Source organism: Balaenoptera ricei, chromosome 1 (genome assembly GCF_028023285.1).
Source record: "Balaenoptera ricei isolate mBalRic1 chromosome 1, mBalRic1.hap2, whole genome shotgun sequence".
Taxonomy (NCBI): domain Eukaryota; kingdom Metazoa; phylum Chordata; class Mammalia; order Artiodactyla; family Balaenopteridae; genus Balaenoptera; species Balaenoptera ricei.
This window is the reverse complement of record NC_082639.1, coordinates 118,867,725-118,882,933: the sequence shown is the minus strand read 5'-3', so window position 1 is coordinate 118,882,933 and position 15,209 is coordinate 118,867,725. Positions and strand designations below refer to the sequence as shown.

The 15,209-nt window shown below is 46.5% G+C and overlaps 1 protein-coding gene across 6 annotated transcripts in view; it reads right to left on the bottom strand.

Moving 5' to 3' along the window:
- The window catches only part of LOC132372880 (carboxyl-terminal PDZ ligand of neuronal nitric oxide synthase protein), a 304,178-nt gene extending 289,190 nt beyond the window's left edge, over positions 1–14,988 (bottom strand). For all 6 annotated transcript variants that reach the window (XR_009505266.1, XR_009505268.1, XM_059935021.1 and 3 more), the window contains exon 1: positions 14,421–14,988. Coding sequence is in view for 4 of the 6 variants with exons in the window: in XM_059935021.1 (XP_059791004.1) it covers positions 14,421–14,525 (105 nt within the window). In the remaining 2 variants the exon portion in view is untranslated. The remainder of the gene's footprint in view (positions 1–14,420) is intronic.
- Positions 14,989–15,209: the final 221 nt, after the last annotated feature.

The window sequence follows — 15,209 nt, the reverse complement described above, 5'->3', positions numbered from 1 at the left end:
TTGGTCTTTCCACCAAAACTACCTTGGGCTGCTCCAGCACTCTAACGCTGAGATTCTCCAATTGTGCTCCTTGATTTGATTTGATTAGAATCACCTGGGGGAGCTTTTTAATCTCCCAACGTGCAGAACTCCCGTTTCCAGAAAGATGGAGTAGACATACTTATCCCTATTCCTCCTGCTAACAACCACCAAAACTCCAGGCATTATATATAAAACTAGTACAAGACAACTTCAAAAGATGGACAGAAGGCAGACCAGGCAGGGATCTCAGCACCCAAGGAATGCAACAGCTGAGTTCCCTGGGTTCTTTTTGCCTCACATCTCCCAGACCTGTTGCTGGAGAAGCCAGGGACCCAGAAATGCCGATGAACACAGACCAAAAAAAAAAAAGTCCCAAGAGAAGCCCGCTTTCTCTAGCCAAAGGACCAGGAAACAGGCAGCTTCCCATGACAGAAAACTTTCAGACAATAACAGCTCTACTCCAGCCAAACACCACAGAAAAAACCTATTACCCTCATGCTCATCCCACCAGCAGTGTCAGAAACTAGACTTCTGCCCTCACCACGCCGTAAGGAGATGCTCCACCCTTACCTTCTTCCTGTCAGTATCAGAGAAGCCTGAACGGGAAGCTGGGACACCAGGAAGTCCACCTACGGGTGATAACAAGGCCTCCTGCTCTCCTTGTTGGGGTTTCAGAAGAGTCCCAGTGCTGAGTCAGAACTTCTACCACCACCCAGGGTCAGGAGGCAGAGCATCAGGGGAGATCACGTGAGCAACAGTAATGAGGCACTCCTGCCCCACACCCAGAGTGGTATCAGCTGAAGCCAATAAATGATCTAGCCTTCCACCCCCACCTAATGGTAAGGAGGCAGCGCTCCCCTCCCCCCACCAGCGCATCGGCAGAGAAGAGAAATCTTGCCAAAACAGATCTAATTAAGATCCAGAATGTCATAACATAATACCCAAACCATCCAGGTTTCAATCAAAAATCATTTATCACTCCAGGAACCAAGAAAATCTCAACATGAATGAGAAAAGACAATCAAAAGATGCCAGTACCAGCACAAAAACCAAAATATAGATCAATGGAACAGGATAGAAAGCCTAGAGACAAACCCACGCACATATGGTCACCTTATCTTTGATAAAGGAGGAAAGAATATACAATGGAGAAAAGACAGCCTCTTCAATAAGTGGTGCTGGGAAAACTGGACAGCTACATGTAAAAGAATGAAATTAGAACACTCCCTAACACCATACACAAAAATAAATTCAAAATGGATTAAAGACCTAAATGTTAAGGCCAGACACTATAAAACTCTTAGAGGAAAACATAGGCAGAACACTCTATGACATAAATCACAGCAAGATTCTTTTTGACCCACCTCCTAGAGAAATGGAAATAAAAACAAAAATAAAGAAATGGGACCTAATGAAACTTAAAAACGTTTGCACAGCAAAGGAAACCATAAACAAGACAAAAAGGCAACCCTCAGAATGGGAGAAAATATTTGCAAACAAAGCAACTGACAAAGGATTAATTTCCAAAATATACAAGCAGCTCATGTAGCTCAATATCAAAAAAACAAACAACCCAATCCAAAAATGGGCAGAAGACCTAAATAGACATTTCTCCAAAGAAGATACACAGATTGCCAACAAACACATGAAAGGATGCTCAACATCACTAATCTTTAGAGAAATGCAAATCAAAACTACAATGAGGTATCACCTCACACCAGTCAGAATGGCCATCATCAAAAATTCTACAAACAATAAATGCTGGAGAGGGTGTGGAGAAAAGGGAACCCTCTTGCACTGTTGGTGGGAATGTAAATTGATACAGCCACTATGGAGAACAGTATGGAGGTTCCTTAAAATACTAAAAATAGAACTACCATACGACCCAGCAATCCCATTACTGGGCATATACCCTGAGAAAACCATAATTCAAAAAGAGTCATGTACCACAATGTTCATTGCAGCTCTATTTACAATAAGCAGGACATGGAAGCAACCTAAGTGTCCATCAACAGATGAATGGATAAAGAAGATGTGGCACATATATACAATGGAATATTACTCAGCCATAAAAAGAAACGAAATTGAGTTATTTGTAGTGAGTTGGATGGACCTAGAGTCTGTCATACAGAGTGAAGTAAGTCAGAAAGAGAAAAACAAATACCATATGCTAACACATATATATGGAATCTAAAAAAAAAAAAATGGTTCTGATGAGCCTAGGGGCAGGACAGGAATAAAGACACAGACATAGAGAATGGACCTGAGGACACGGGGAGGGGGAAGGGTAAGCTGGGACGAAGTGAGAGAGAGGCACTGACATATATACACTACCATATGTAAAACAGATAGCTAGTGGGAAGCAGCTGCATAGCACAGGGAGATCAGCTCAGTGCTTTGTGACCACCTAGAGGGGTGGGATAAGGAGGGTGGGAGGGAGATGCAAGCCGGAGGGGATATGGGGATATATGTGTACATATAGCTGATTCACTTTGTTATACAGCAGAAACTAACACAACATTGTAAAGCAATTATACTCCAGTAAAGATGTTAAAAAAAAAAAGATGCCAGTACCAAGATGACAGAGCGTTAGAATTATCTGACAAGGACTTTAAAGTGGCCTTCATAAAAATGCTTCAACAAGCAATTATGAATATGCTTGAAACAAATGAAAAAACAAAGTCTCAGCAAAGAAATAAAAGATATAATTGCAACACCCAGGCTACACCCATATTAATTGAATTAAAATTGCTGAGCGTTCGCAGCCAGCAGCAATTTTTTTTTTTAACTCCCCCGAGATTCCAAAAAGCAGCCAAGTTTGAGAACCAGTGCTCCAACTCGTGGTTCTCAAACAAAGGTATCTATCAGAATCACCTGGAAAACATGATCGAGGCACAGAGATCCAAGCCCTATGCTACTTCAAGCCCGGGCCTCTATAGTTCCATCAGTTTCCACATGATTCTAATAGACACCAAAGTTTGAGAACAGATGCCTTAACTAATCAAAGGAATTTGCAGGTGATTCCTCTCACTTGAGGATGCTGCAAAATTCCTGACCTGAAGGAGGAAAGAGCAGCATTTAAGTGACCTTGAAGCAAGAGGTAAAGTTTCAATCATACTTTGGATATGGGTGGCCAGGATATAGTGTGTTTAACCTGGGCTGCCAAATTTAAGAGAAAAGAATCCACACATATTGAGGACCAGTTTGAAAATGTAGTTACAGTACAGGTTAAATCCATTTATGGGAAATAGCATGGGAGTGAAATAATATGTTAGCTGTCACTTGGCCCATGGGAGACATTAATCTTCTTCTTGGCAGAAAAATAAAACGCTTCCACACGAGTGCCTCTTCCCATCCAAAGAGACCAAAACAAAAAGGGAAGAGTTTATAATCAAGATAGAAAAAAAGGACACAACCAAGGAGCTTTTCCATTGTGCCCTGTGGGCTAAGATTTCCAACCAAAAGGCAACATCTCCTGGGCTGGAAGTTTTTTGGCATTTATACTTTCCTAGAGGGACCCTGGAGGCTCCAAGTGGAGTGGAGAGAACCGGTCCTCAGAAACGGAGCTGAGAAGTGCAAGGAAGAGAGCATGGACGTTGACACGAGGAAGAGGTGTGGTAAGGGTGGGTGGATCACCACCGTTAGATAGGAAGTGCACGGGCAGGAGCCCAGCAAAGAATAACTCTCCCCAGGAAGGAAGGGCCTCCCAAATCCCCTCTCCTGCCCCTCTCGGCTTTTCCACTTACTCATTGATGCCTCATTTTCACATCTGGAGACCATCAACATGACCCACCAGAGAGACCCACCAAAGGTGGCCTGTTGCCCACTGGCACACAGCAGCTGGCCAGTCCCTTGGTCACAGGCTTAACCTCAATGGGAGGAGCTGAGACCACCACCGTTAATAGTCCATTTGCCCATTCAATCCAACCTAGAAAGATGGTCTCAGTTTCCTCATTGGAAGCAAAAACCCCTACCCTCAGGGGGCCACTGTAAAGATTAAATTAGTTTGCATATGTAAAATTCTGAGAACCATGCGTTGAAAGTGGTGAGTACCGGATAAACATTAGTTCTTGGTATTTTGAAGCATATTCAGCACAGAAGTTAATAGTGCCAGACTGCCGGGGTTTGACTCAGGGATCTATCCATTACTAAATGTAGACTGTGAGCAAGTTACTCTGCCTCTCTATGCCTCGGCTTCCCCATCAGTAAAACTCAAATGATGAGAGTACCTTAACGCATAGGGCTGTTGGGGAAGATTAATCATTTCCTAGAAAGAGCTTGGCACAGTGCCTAGAACATAGTAAGTGCTTTGTAAATGATAGTGATTATTATGTTAGCTTTCTATGATGTGAACAGCCCGAGGCAGGTATGTGGGGAGTCCCCTTCATCCTTGAGGAGCTTATAGCCTAGATCAAGAGATAAGAAATGCACAAACAGAACCAGCAGGGAGGAGCAGCACAGAATAGGGGACACGTGATGATTCTGTAAGCATGCAAACAGTGTTTCTAACATGCTCACGCACAGGCTAATGGAGTTCAGAGCGTTCTGAATACAGGGTGCATTGGGCAAGTGCCCTCTTCTTGGCTACCCCTTGGTAGGGAGTCCCAGGTCTCATTCACCTCTCAAGGCTGATCATTTCAACAGTTCTCCTGGAAAGCACTGCAGCTTCAAGAATAAATGGGGGTAGTAACCACTGTCCTCAGTTCTCATGGATGGAGCCATAAAAGTGTTAAGACACACAAGTCTCGTTGAAGTGTTGCAGGAAACCAACTGGGTTACACGCAGTGGGTAGGAGACCAGGGGTTCTAAAGTGTTCCAACACTCTGGGCACAGGAACTTGCTGGAAGTGCCATTTTAAGTAACTTTTAAAGCTAGCTGCTCCAGTGTTTGAAAGGAAATATGATGCTGAATATAAAAATTGAAAAGGGAATTGTAAGCATCACAAGGTATTAATTAATCCCATGATGCAACATTCCTTCTGCTTAGATTACCTCTGCTTAAAGACGTATTAATCCAAGAAATTCAGAGAAAGGTAGTGAATACAGACAACATACAGTACTTAACAAGATTCTGTGATTTTTAATCCAAACAAGGATTAAAAGACTAGAACAAATGTGATGGGGGCATGCACCAGAAGCTAGTTAACCCCTCCTTATTCCTTCCCAAGGAGGCTGACAGCTATTTTAAGTCCACAAAGTAGTCACGCTGTCTGATTTGCAACTTTGGGAATCAAGAATAATATGGCAGCTAGATGCTTTAAGCAGGCACGTAAAATGAAGATAATACACTACTAGGCCTCTGACTTATTAAAAAAACAGAGTGGGGACTTCCCTGGCGGTTAAGAATCCACCTGTCAATACAGGGGACACGGGTTCAATCCCTGGTCCAGGAAGATCCCACATGCTGCGGAGCAACTAAGCCCGTGCGCCACAACTACTGAGCCTGCGCTCCAGAGCCCACTAGCCACAACTACTGAGCCCACGTGCCACAACTACTGAAGTCTTCACACTCTAGTGTCCGCGTGCCACAACTACTGAGCCCGCATGCTGCAACTACTGAAGCACACCTAGAGCCCATGCTCCACAAGAGAAGCCACCGCAATGAGAAGCCCGCGCACCGCAACGAAGAGTAGCCCCTGCTCACCGCAACTAGAGAAAGCCCATGCACAGCAACGAAGACCCAATGCAGCCAAAAAATAAATACATAAAATTTTTTTAAAAAGAGTGTATGACAATTCCTAGATTAAAACCATGCACAGATGAAATTTAAATTGCAATCTGCAGGACTAAACAACAACAATAATAAAAATAACGACCCACTGGGTGGCAGGCACTATGCTAGGAGTTTGCGTGTGTAACTCATTTGCTCCTCTCACTAACCCTATGAGGTATGTGATACCTGTATCCTCTTTTTACAGATGAGAATACTAAAGGAGAGATGTTAAGTAACTTGCACAAGTTCACACAGCAAGTGAGGGATACAGCCAAGATTTGAACCCAAACACAATTCGGCTCCTGAACCCATTTGTGCTATGCTGTCAACCAAATTCATGTCATAAAAACTATAAAATAGAAAATTAAAGGAAACAAAGAATTGGGGGTAAAGGGTATTAATTCATTAATAAGAACACAACAGGTTGAAAATATTTTTTTTTTACTAATAATTGACAATTATCTACTCCTAAAATTGGCCATGTGTTCTACACTCAAAGATTCTAATTCCATTGCATATCCATCACTGGAATTCCATTTAATTCAGGAAAAATGCTTACCTGGCACTTCCTTTGGAAGGCAGTGGCACTCTGTGAGGTGGGGGTGATGGGGATATCTCCTGGGATCAGGGACTAGTCTAGTCTCACTAGGGACTGAGAGGTACAGGCCTAAAGCAAGAGAAAAAGCCGGGAGGAGACTAGAGCCAGCTGAGGCATCTCCTACTCTTGGGTGATACAGGAGGGTCCTGGCAGTCCTTGTAGGGAGCATCTTAGAAATTATATTCATTGATTCAAAATACATTTTCTATATGCAAAGCACTGCAGAAGACACAAGGGGGCAGAGTGACAGGGACCCTAATGATGACAGTGGGGGGATGAAAATCAGACAAGGGCAAGCAGCTATAATCCATAGCAGGGTCTGGTCAGTCCCTTCCACATAGAGAAGGGACTGGTAACATCCACTTCACTGAGTGACAGAGGACTGGGCCTAAGAGATGGATGGGGAATCACAGGGGGCGGGGTTGAGGGAATGGTAGGCACCCCAGTTGGGTTGAAGCATAGGGTGATTAAAAGGAACTGTTCAAAACCAGAGAGCCCTGAATATCAGGCTAAGAATTTTTGGATCTAATATAGTAGGCTTATAAACTTTTAGTGTCTTTGAGTAGAAGGATATCATAATTATATTTCAGGATAATTAACAGAGCAAAAGTTTATAGGATAAAGTGGAGGCCTCCAGAAGGTAACTGAAACAGGATGGTGAGAGGTGATGAGCATCTGAACCAGCCAGAGGTGAGACAAGAAGGAACAGGCAGGATGCATGGATGGATATAACTGTGGAAATTCAAGGACACAACTCATTTGAAGTGGGGGGATGGGGGGGGTGTCTGGGAAAAGCCTGGCCACAATAGGTACTCAGTCAACAGCCAATGAGTCCACTGCTCCAAAGTGCCAAGCTTGGTGTCTGAGAAGATGGTGGGGTCACTTAAAGAAGTATGAAGTCATCAGAGAGATTTGAATTCAACCTTGTTGAGCGACGGGGTTAGCAACATGTTCACTGGGGCAGAGGTGGCCAGCAGGAAGCTAGAAATAAAGATCTGGAGTCTGGACTTGGAGTTAGAGATCTAGGAGCCAACATGCATAACGAGGGGGGAGGGGGAAGGATGAAGTTGAGCACTTACCTTAGAGGTCAATGTGCAGCAAAGAAGAGAAGGTACAGACAGGGGGGCTATGCATGGCCAATCGAGAGCCTGCAGAGAGCTGAGTGAGGCATCCCAAGAAAGACAAGGATAGGCTGTTCAGGGAGAAAACTCAAAAAGAATGAGGACAGAGAAGGGTGACAGTAGAACAATTTCTACATGGCAGCCAGGACAGAGGTGGGAAGGACACGGCCAGGGACTGAATGAATATTGAGAAACTGCAGAGAGTAGACCACTCTTTCATGAGGCTTAGCTGTAAAAGGAAGCGGACAACATGTTAATGAAGAAAACGGTGGAGAGAAGAGAGGTTTCACATAGAGAAGGTCACAGCACACTCCTGGGCAGAGGAGTGAGCCAGTAGGGGGAAAGATGGAACAATGCAAAGGTGGGGGTAGGGAGTGATGGGGTAATGAACAAAGACTCAGGAGAGGTGGGCTAGCAGCAGAGGGAGGGCAGATGAATCTTAAAAAGAAAGAGGGAAAAAGAAAAAAACTAATCGGACTTCATAATTTAAAACTTTTGTGTTTTAAAAGACGATACCAAGAAAGTGAAAAGACCACCCACAGAATAGGTGAAAACACTTGCAAAGCTACATAATGGATTTGAATACAGAATATGTAAAGAGCTCTTACAATTCAGTAATTTTTTTTAAAAAAAGACAATCCAATTTAAAAATGGGCAAAAGATCTGAATAGACATTTCTCCAAAGATGTGAAAATGGCCAATAAACACATGAAAAGATGTTCTATATCATTATTCATCAGGGAAATGCAAATCAAAACCACAGTGAGATACCACTTCATACCCACTAGGCTGGCTAGAATCAAAAAGCCAGATTATAAGAAGTGTCGGTGAGGATGCAGAGAAATCAGAATCCTAACACACTGCTGGTGGAAAAGTAAAATGGTGCTGCCACATCGGAAAACAATCTGGCAGTCCCACAATGGTTAAACATAGTTACCATGTGATCCAGCAATTTCACTCTTACCTACCTACCCATGAGAAATTTAAGCATATATCACACAAAAATTTGTGCACAAAATGTTTATAGCAGCATTATTCATAATAGGTAAAAAACAAACAACCTTAATGTCCAGCAACTGATAAATAGACAAACAAAATGTGGTGTACCCATACAATGGAATATTATTCAGCCATAAAAAGCAATGGAGTCCTGATACATGCTACAATATGGATGAACCCTGAAAACATCATGCAAAGTGAAAGAAGCCAATCACAAAACCCCACATACACCATGGTTCCATTTATATGAAATGTCCAGAATAGCCAAATCTAGAGACAGAAAGTAGATTAGTAGTTGCTTGGGGTGGGGGGAGATGATAGTTAAAGGGTACAAGGTTTCTTTCTGAGGTGATGAAAATGTTCTAAAATTGACTGTGGTGATGATTGCACAACACTATGAATATATTAAAAACTACTGAATGGTATATTTCAAATTAGTGAATTGTATGGTATGTGAATTATAGCTCAATAAAGCTATTAGGGAAAAGGGAGTGGAGGAAAGAAGGAAGTTCTTTTTCCAAAAACAGGAAGGAAGGAGGAAAGTAGCAGAGACCAAGTCTGCAGTGTAGGGCAGGAAAGTGGGAAAGACGGAAAGTGTGGTGGGCATGGCTCCAGGCTGCTGGGGGAGCAGGATAAGGGCAGCAGGAGGTCACTGAGGAGCTAAGGGCAGCCTCAAGGCAATGAGGTGAGAGGAAGCAGATAATGATGGTCAAAGGAAGCATTCTGAAGGTTTGAGTTCCGGAAGTAGCAGCATTACAAGTAAGCGATAATAAACAATGAGTCTGATTAGGGTCTTGGACACGGATGATTGGCAAAGGTCAGCATGGCAAGTGAGTGTGAGATTCTGACCACTAAATGGACTGGGACATTTTGGGCAAAGGAGACATGGCAAAATCATGAAGTGTACAGATAAGGTAGAAATACATTTGCCCATCAAATCCCAAAACACCAGCTCCAGAGGAACACCCTGGGGCACCTGAGAGCAAAATAAGGGTGAATAAAAACAGGTATTATTTCTGAGCAGTGCTGTATCTTTGAGACCCATCATCCCCCAAAGATTCATCTGGTCCAGGCAGAAGATAACAATGGATATTAAAGCATCCGGACAAATACCTAATAAGGTGAAATAACCTGCACTTCAATGATGACATCGGCGAATACACCAGGGCCTCTATCTGAATCCCTACTTGTCCACAATCCTGGAAGACAGGACCCTTTGAGGGGTGGGCGGGGGAGGGGAGAGTACACTCCCAGAATATAGCAGAGCTGGTTCTGAGAGCTTTTTACCACACACCACAGGTTAGGTTTGAGTTAGAGTACCCCATTTACGGTGAGCCAACATATGTAATGTCCTAATCTGGAAGCCCTCAGGATAGCGTGTTCAAGAGGCATCCGCAGGTAGCCTGCTGTGTGGGGTTATTGGAATCTCTAAAATCTACATCATGGAAACCATCAGCCAGTGAAGCCATTTAGCAAGGAGGGAATAATGGCCAGAGAATTCAGTTCAGATTTGACCAAGGACTCCCAAATCCCCCAAATCACTCAGCAATAAGACAATATATTTACTGCTTTCTGACCTTCTACAATTGGAAATTTCTTCCACTTGATAAATAATTTGATGTTGCTGGCTATGTATATATGTATCTGATGTTGGGGGAGGGGGTTATACACAGAAGCACGAGACAAGGTACTCAAAGAACACTCGACATCACTGGAGAAGCTACATGCAGAGGGGAAAGAACACAAAATTTTATGGTTGACCATGATCCAAGGATGGCTTTGGCAATATCTCTCATCCCACGTGCACTCTTGCACTGTGACCTTGACACTCCCCACCAAGAAGTGAAGAATACTTCTCCTCCCCTTGAATCTGAGCCAGCCTATGGCCCGATTTGACCCACAGAATGCAGGAGAAGTGACTCTGTGTAACTTTGGAGGCCAGACCTTAAGAGCTTCCACCTTCCCTGCTTGGAACACTCCCTCCTGAAAGTCAGCTGCCAGATCAAAGGGCCACCATGCTATAAGGAAATCCAAGCTACCCAATGCAGAGAGCCTGCACACGGAGGACTACCAAAGCACAGCCATGAGAGTGAAGCCGTCTAGGACCTTCCAGCCCAGCCACAGCAGAATGAAGCCAAATGAGTGATCCAGTCCACACCACATTCAACAGAAGAACAGCCCAGCCAAGCCCTGCCTGAACTCCTGACCCACGAATCATGAGCAGATTAAACAGACATTGTTTTACGCCCCTGAGTTTTGGGGCAGGCTGTTAAGCAGCAACAGATAACTGAAACCAACTTGAAGCCAGGAAACTAGGGATGAGTCCTGGTTCTGTTCTCACCTAGCTATGTGACCCTGGGTCGACGACTTCCCCTCTGGACCTCAACTTCCTCATCTGTAAAATGAGGAGGCTATAGAAGGTGAACTAAGGTGCTGTGCCACACACGCCCAGATCAGTGAACGGGCTACGCAACGAGAGCTAGGAATACAGAGGGAGCTACTACTTCAGGATGAAGTTAAGGAACCATGGACGAGGAATCAAAAGGACTGGAGTGTGAGGCTTAAATGAGGCAGCACCTAGAACAATACATGGTCCATAGTAAGTGCTCACTAAATATCAGCTATAATCATTATTCTTTCATCTTATCAGTCCTGTGACTCTGGACAAGTTAATCTCTCTGATCCCCAATCCTTTCATCTGAAAAACAGAGATAACACTAGTGTCCCAATTTCCACATGAGGAAAATTGTGTGTATGTGTGAAAGTCGCATGCAAATCAAAAATCACCTACAAACGTCAGGCATAACTATGTTATTAATGCTCTTATTCTTTGCACCACTGTCATGAGAAGTCTTCTTCTCACCCAGCAAGCAGAGACAGCCAGTTGATGGCACTGGCCACCAGGAAGGCATACCGGGAGAGGGAGAGACAAATACAAAGGAGCCACACAAGCTTTCAAGCCGAGAAGGATTTTACCGCCCACCCACCAGCAACGGTCAGTGAGCCAGGTGCCCTTTCTGACACGGAGGGTACTATCCCTTAAGAGCAACTCCCAGACCAAGGTTATATCTTGAAAGAGCCTAGCACTAAAAGTGTGAATAATTTTCTACATCAGAGTCAGAGAGGCCAACAACCTAAGGATGCCCCACCAGTGAACCGTGAATCAGACCAACCGCCCAGCATAGAGTGAACATTCCATAAAAAATGTTAAGTGAATAAGCATTGCATTTGAGAGTCTGAAGTCAAAGCTCCCAGGTTTAAATTCTGTCTCTGCCATACCCAGCTATGTGCACTAAAGCAGGCAACATATCCTCATTTATAAGGTATAAGGAGATCCACCTCCCGGGAAGCAGTGAGAATTACATGAAGCACTGCAGGTGAAAAACCTCTAGGATCCTACTTGATAGTTAAATGCACTGTGTGTTTCTTAAGTGCACAGAACCTCTGACACCCAGATGCCCTTCAACCCTAGCCATAACCTTTTCAATCTCCGCGGCACCCTGAAAATGAGCGGCATCCATCCAAAAAGTCATTCCATCCAGTGTTGATTCTGAACAACTGCCAGCCCTTGGGAGTGAAAGACCTGGGCTCATTTTCCAAGAGTATCTGACAAGGCAGCACTAATACATTTACATTTTACAGCCTGTGCTTTTCCAAAACAAGGAATGAGTGTGGTGTGGATTTAACCCTGAAAACCCAGTGATCATGCAGTTCCACGAACACTGCTGGGGAGGGATGTGAAAACCAGCCAGATGAGGTGCTTGCCAGGTGCTCATGAGACAGAAAAGCTTCTGCTTCCACCTCTACTCAGGTCTTGGCTGACATGATTTGAATGTACCGGTGTCCAGCATCGATTACCAAGAGCTGGGAGTTAGGACCCAGTTCTCAAGGTCAGCCCTGTCCTTTCTTCCCTACCTCGCCATTCTCAAAGCAGAACCCGTGGTTCACCATGTCCCACGTCTGCATTGGGAACACAGCTGGGACCAACTGTGGTTCCCCTTCCTCTTATGGGGCACCACTGCGTGTGAATCCAGGCAAGTTACTATAGGAACTACACCACACAACCCCCAGACATTTGCTTAGAAAAGAAACTGCATGTTGGGAAAGAGAGGGTAAGATCCAGCAAGCTGGAGGCAAGCCTGAAGCCAGTGTTTCTCAAAGTCTGGTCCCAATCACCTGCATTAAATCACCTGGAATGCTCCTTAGAGGTGCACAGTCCTGGGCTCTCCCCAGAGGTGTCAGATTAGAATTGGAGGTGGCAAGAATCTGACTCTTTAACCACCTCACCTGGTGATTCTTATGCATGCTAGGTTATGAGTCCTAGCGAGGACCAAATGCAGAGACTGTGAGAAAAGAATTAAAAGGTTAAAAACACTTTAATTCTGATCTTTCTTCTTCTGTTCATTCTTGCAAAACAGAGCCCTGGTGAACCAAACAAGACAAAAGCCGATTTCCCAGTTTATGCATGTCCGAGAAAATTAAATCATGACGTGATGAAAACTCATACTTTAAAATTTAAAACCCTGCTCACCAAAGCAACAGGCCCGGACAAAAATTAACCCAAACATCCTATATTAGACCAACCAGCTCTATTCTGAGAGAAGCAAGATAAGATCTTGGCTACAGCCCCACTCTGGTCCCAGCCATACCCAGTAATTCAGCTCTGCATTCCACTGCAGGGTTTGATGTCTGGGGAAACAGGGGGTGCCCTCCTAGCTCTAGCAAATATGGCTGGGGGAAGGTTATTCAGGGAGAAAAAAAAAGGTGAGATTTAACAACTCACACGTCTCCATGAGAAGGAAGAATAATCGAAAGTAACTGACCACATTGGACTCATATCAGACACTCCAAAAGATGTCTCAAGAACTGAAGGAAATAGCCACCTGATGGAGTAACCCTTGCCTGAGATGCTAACACCCTGCCATCTACAAAGCCATTAAGGAGAAAAAGGGAATGAAGACTGTCTCCACACCGAAAGTACTACCTTTTCAAAACCAGAAGACACAACCTACTTGGAGGGATAGTATCTTCTGTCACTTAACCAGTGACAGGCACACAGTAGGTGCTGAGCATCCCTGAGTCTTGGGGGGAGGGCGTCAAGCTGCATGAAGGAAGGGCAGAAACACTATTCCCCTGTGATGGGCAGCAGGAACCCCAGCTGTAATCTCAGAAACCAGAACTCCTCACTCTGGGAAGCGCATCACGGGGGGCCAGCCTTATTCACACCTCATGGTGCAGTACGGAGGCTTCCGCCCCGCCCCCTCTCCCAAGGACGGACCTGGGGCTTGGAGCTGAAAATTCCAGTCACCCCCGATAAATTCTTCAGCAGCGGTCCCCTACTAGCTGCTGAAACTTAACATTAAGCCACAAAACTAGTAACCGGGCAGCCTTCACCACACCTCCCCCCCCCCTTCAATGACTGGCACTTGCAAAGGAGTCGTGGCAAATAAGGCGTTTAGGAAGTGACTCTGACACCTGGCCGGGGTTACCTGGAATCTAGAAACAAAAACCACCCCTGTATTATTTTCTTCAATCAGGAAGCAGGTATTCCCCCTTTAAACGACCTTCCCGAAAGCACCTCTCCCAAGGGATCCCAACAGGTTAAATAACACCAAAGCTTCCCTAAACCGATTCTGAAGAACCACGTCCAAGCTGCGCTCACCCACTGGCTTCTCCTTCTCGGAAGGAGGGATCCGGGAAGTAACTCAATCAGTCCTGGATGGGTAAGGATGGGGGAGTCTGCAGGTGGGAGGAGGGGGGTGAAGCAATACCGCTCAAACTTTGCAGTTGCTCTTTAGCAGTTCTGGGCAGGAGCCCGCGGAATTCTATACAGAGAAGGGGAGCCACCCTCCCTAACAGAAAGGCCCCCAGATCAGCCTAACCCACCAGCTCTGCGTCCGGGATGGCTGCGCGTCCCGTCCACTCACACATGCCCCTCCGGGGCAGTCCCCTCCCTGGGGCCCCCTCACCTTGGCCTCGAAGCAGATGCCGTGCTGGAAGGCGTCCTCGTTGTGCAAGGGGATCCGCAGGTCGTGCCCATCGTCCACAAGGTTGTACTTGGTTTTGCTGGGCATGGTGACCCGCGGTGGACCGGCTCCTCCAGAGGCGGCGGCGGCGGTGGCAGGAAGGGGCTGGCGAGACCCAGGGGAGGGGAGGCGAGAGCTGGGGGCGACGGCGCGCGGAGGGGGCGCAAGCGGAGGGGCGCCCTGGCCGCCCGGCGGCCGTGGAAGCCGGGACTCGGAGCGACGCCGAGGGCCGGGCTGCAGCGGGCGGCGCGGTTGCGGGCGACGCGAGCGGCGCTGTGGCCGCGCAATTCCTACCGGCGAGGAGGGCGGCGGGGGCGGCGGCGGGAGCGGGCGGCGCGACGAGCGGGCTGGGGGAGGGGAGCAGTGGGCGCGCGGCCCGCGGCGGGACTGGGCGCGGCACTGGCCCGGGAGCAGTGGCGCGGACAGCCCGGGACGAGGAAGAAAAGGCGGCGGCGGCGGCAGCGGAGCGGGGTGCCTGTCACGGAGACGCCGGATCAGCCGCCGGCGAGCGGCTCCTCCTGCGGGGTGGGCCCGGGCCGGCTCCTCCCGCGGGGCGTCCAGGCCCCGCCCGCCGCTGGGTCCGCCCCCGCGCTGCCCGCCGAGCAGGTGAAAGTCCCCGAGAGCGCCGCGCCCGGCCCTGCCCGCGTCCAGCGGCCCGACCCCGGGAACTTCGCCCTGGCCCTAGGCAGCCGGGGTCTCAGGAACCCGGGCTCGGTCCTGTTTTTGTTTTTT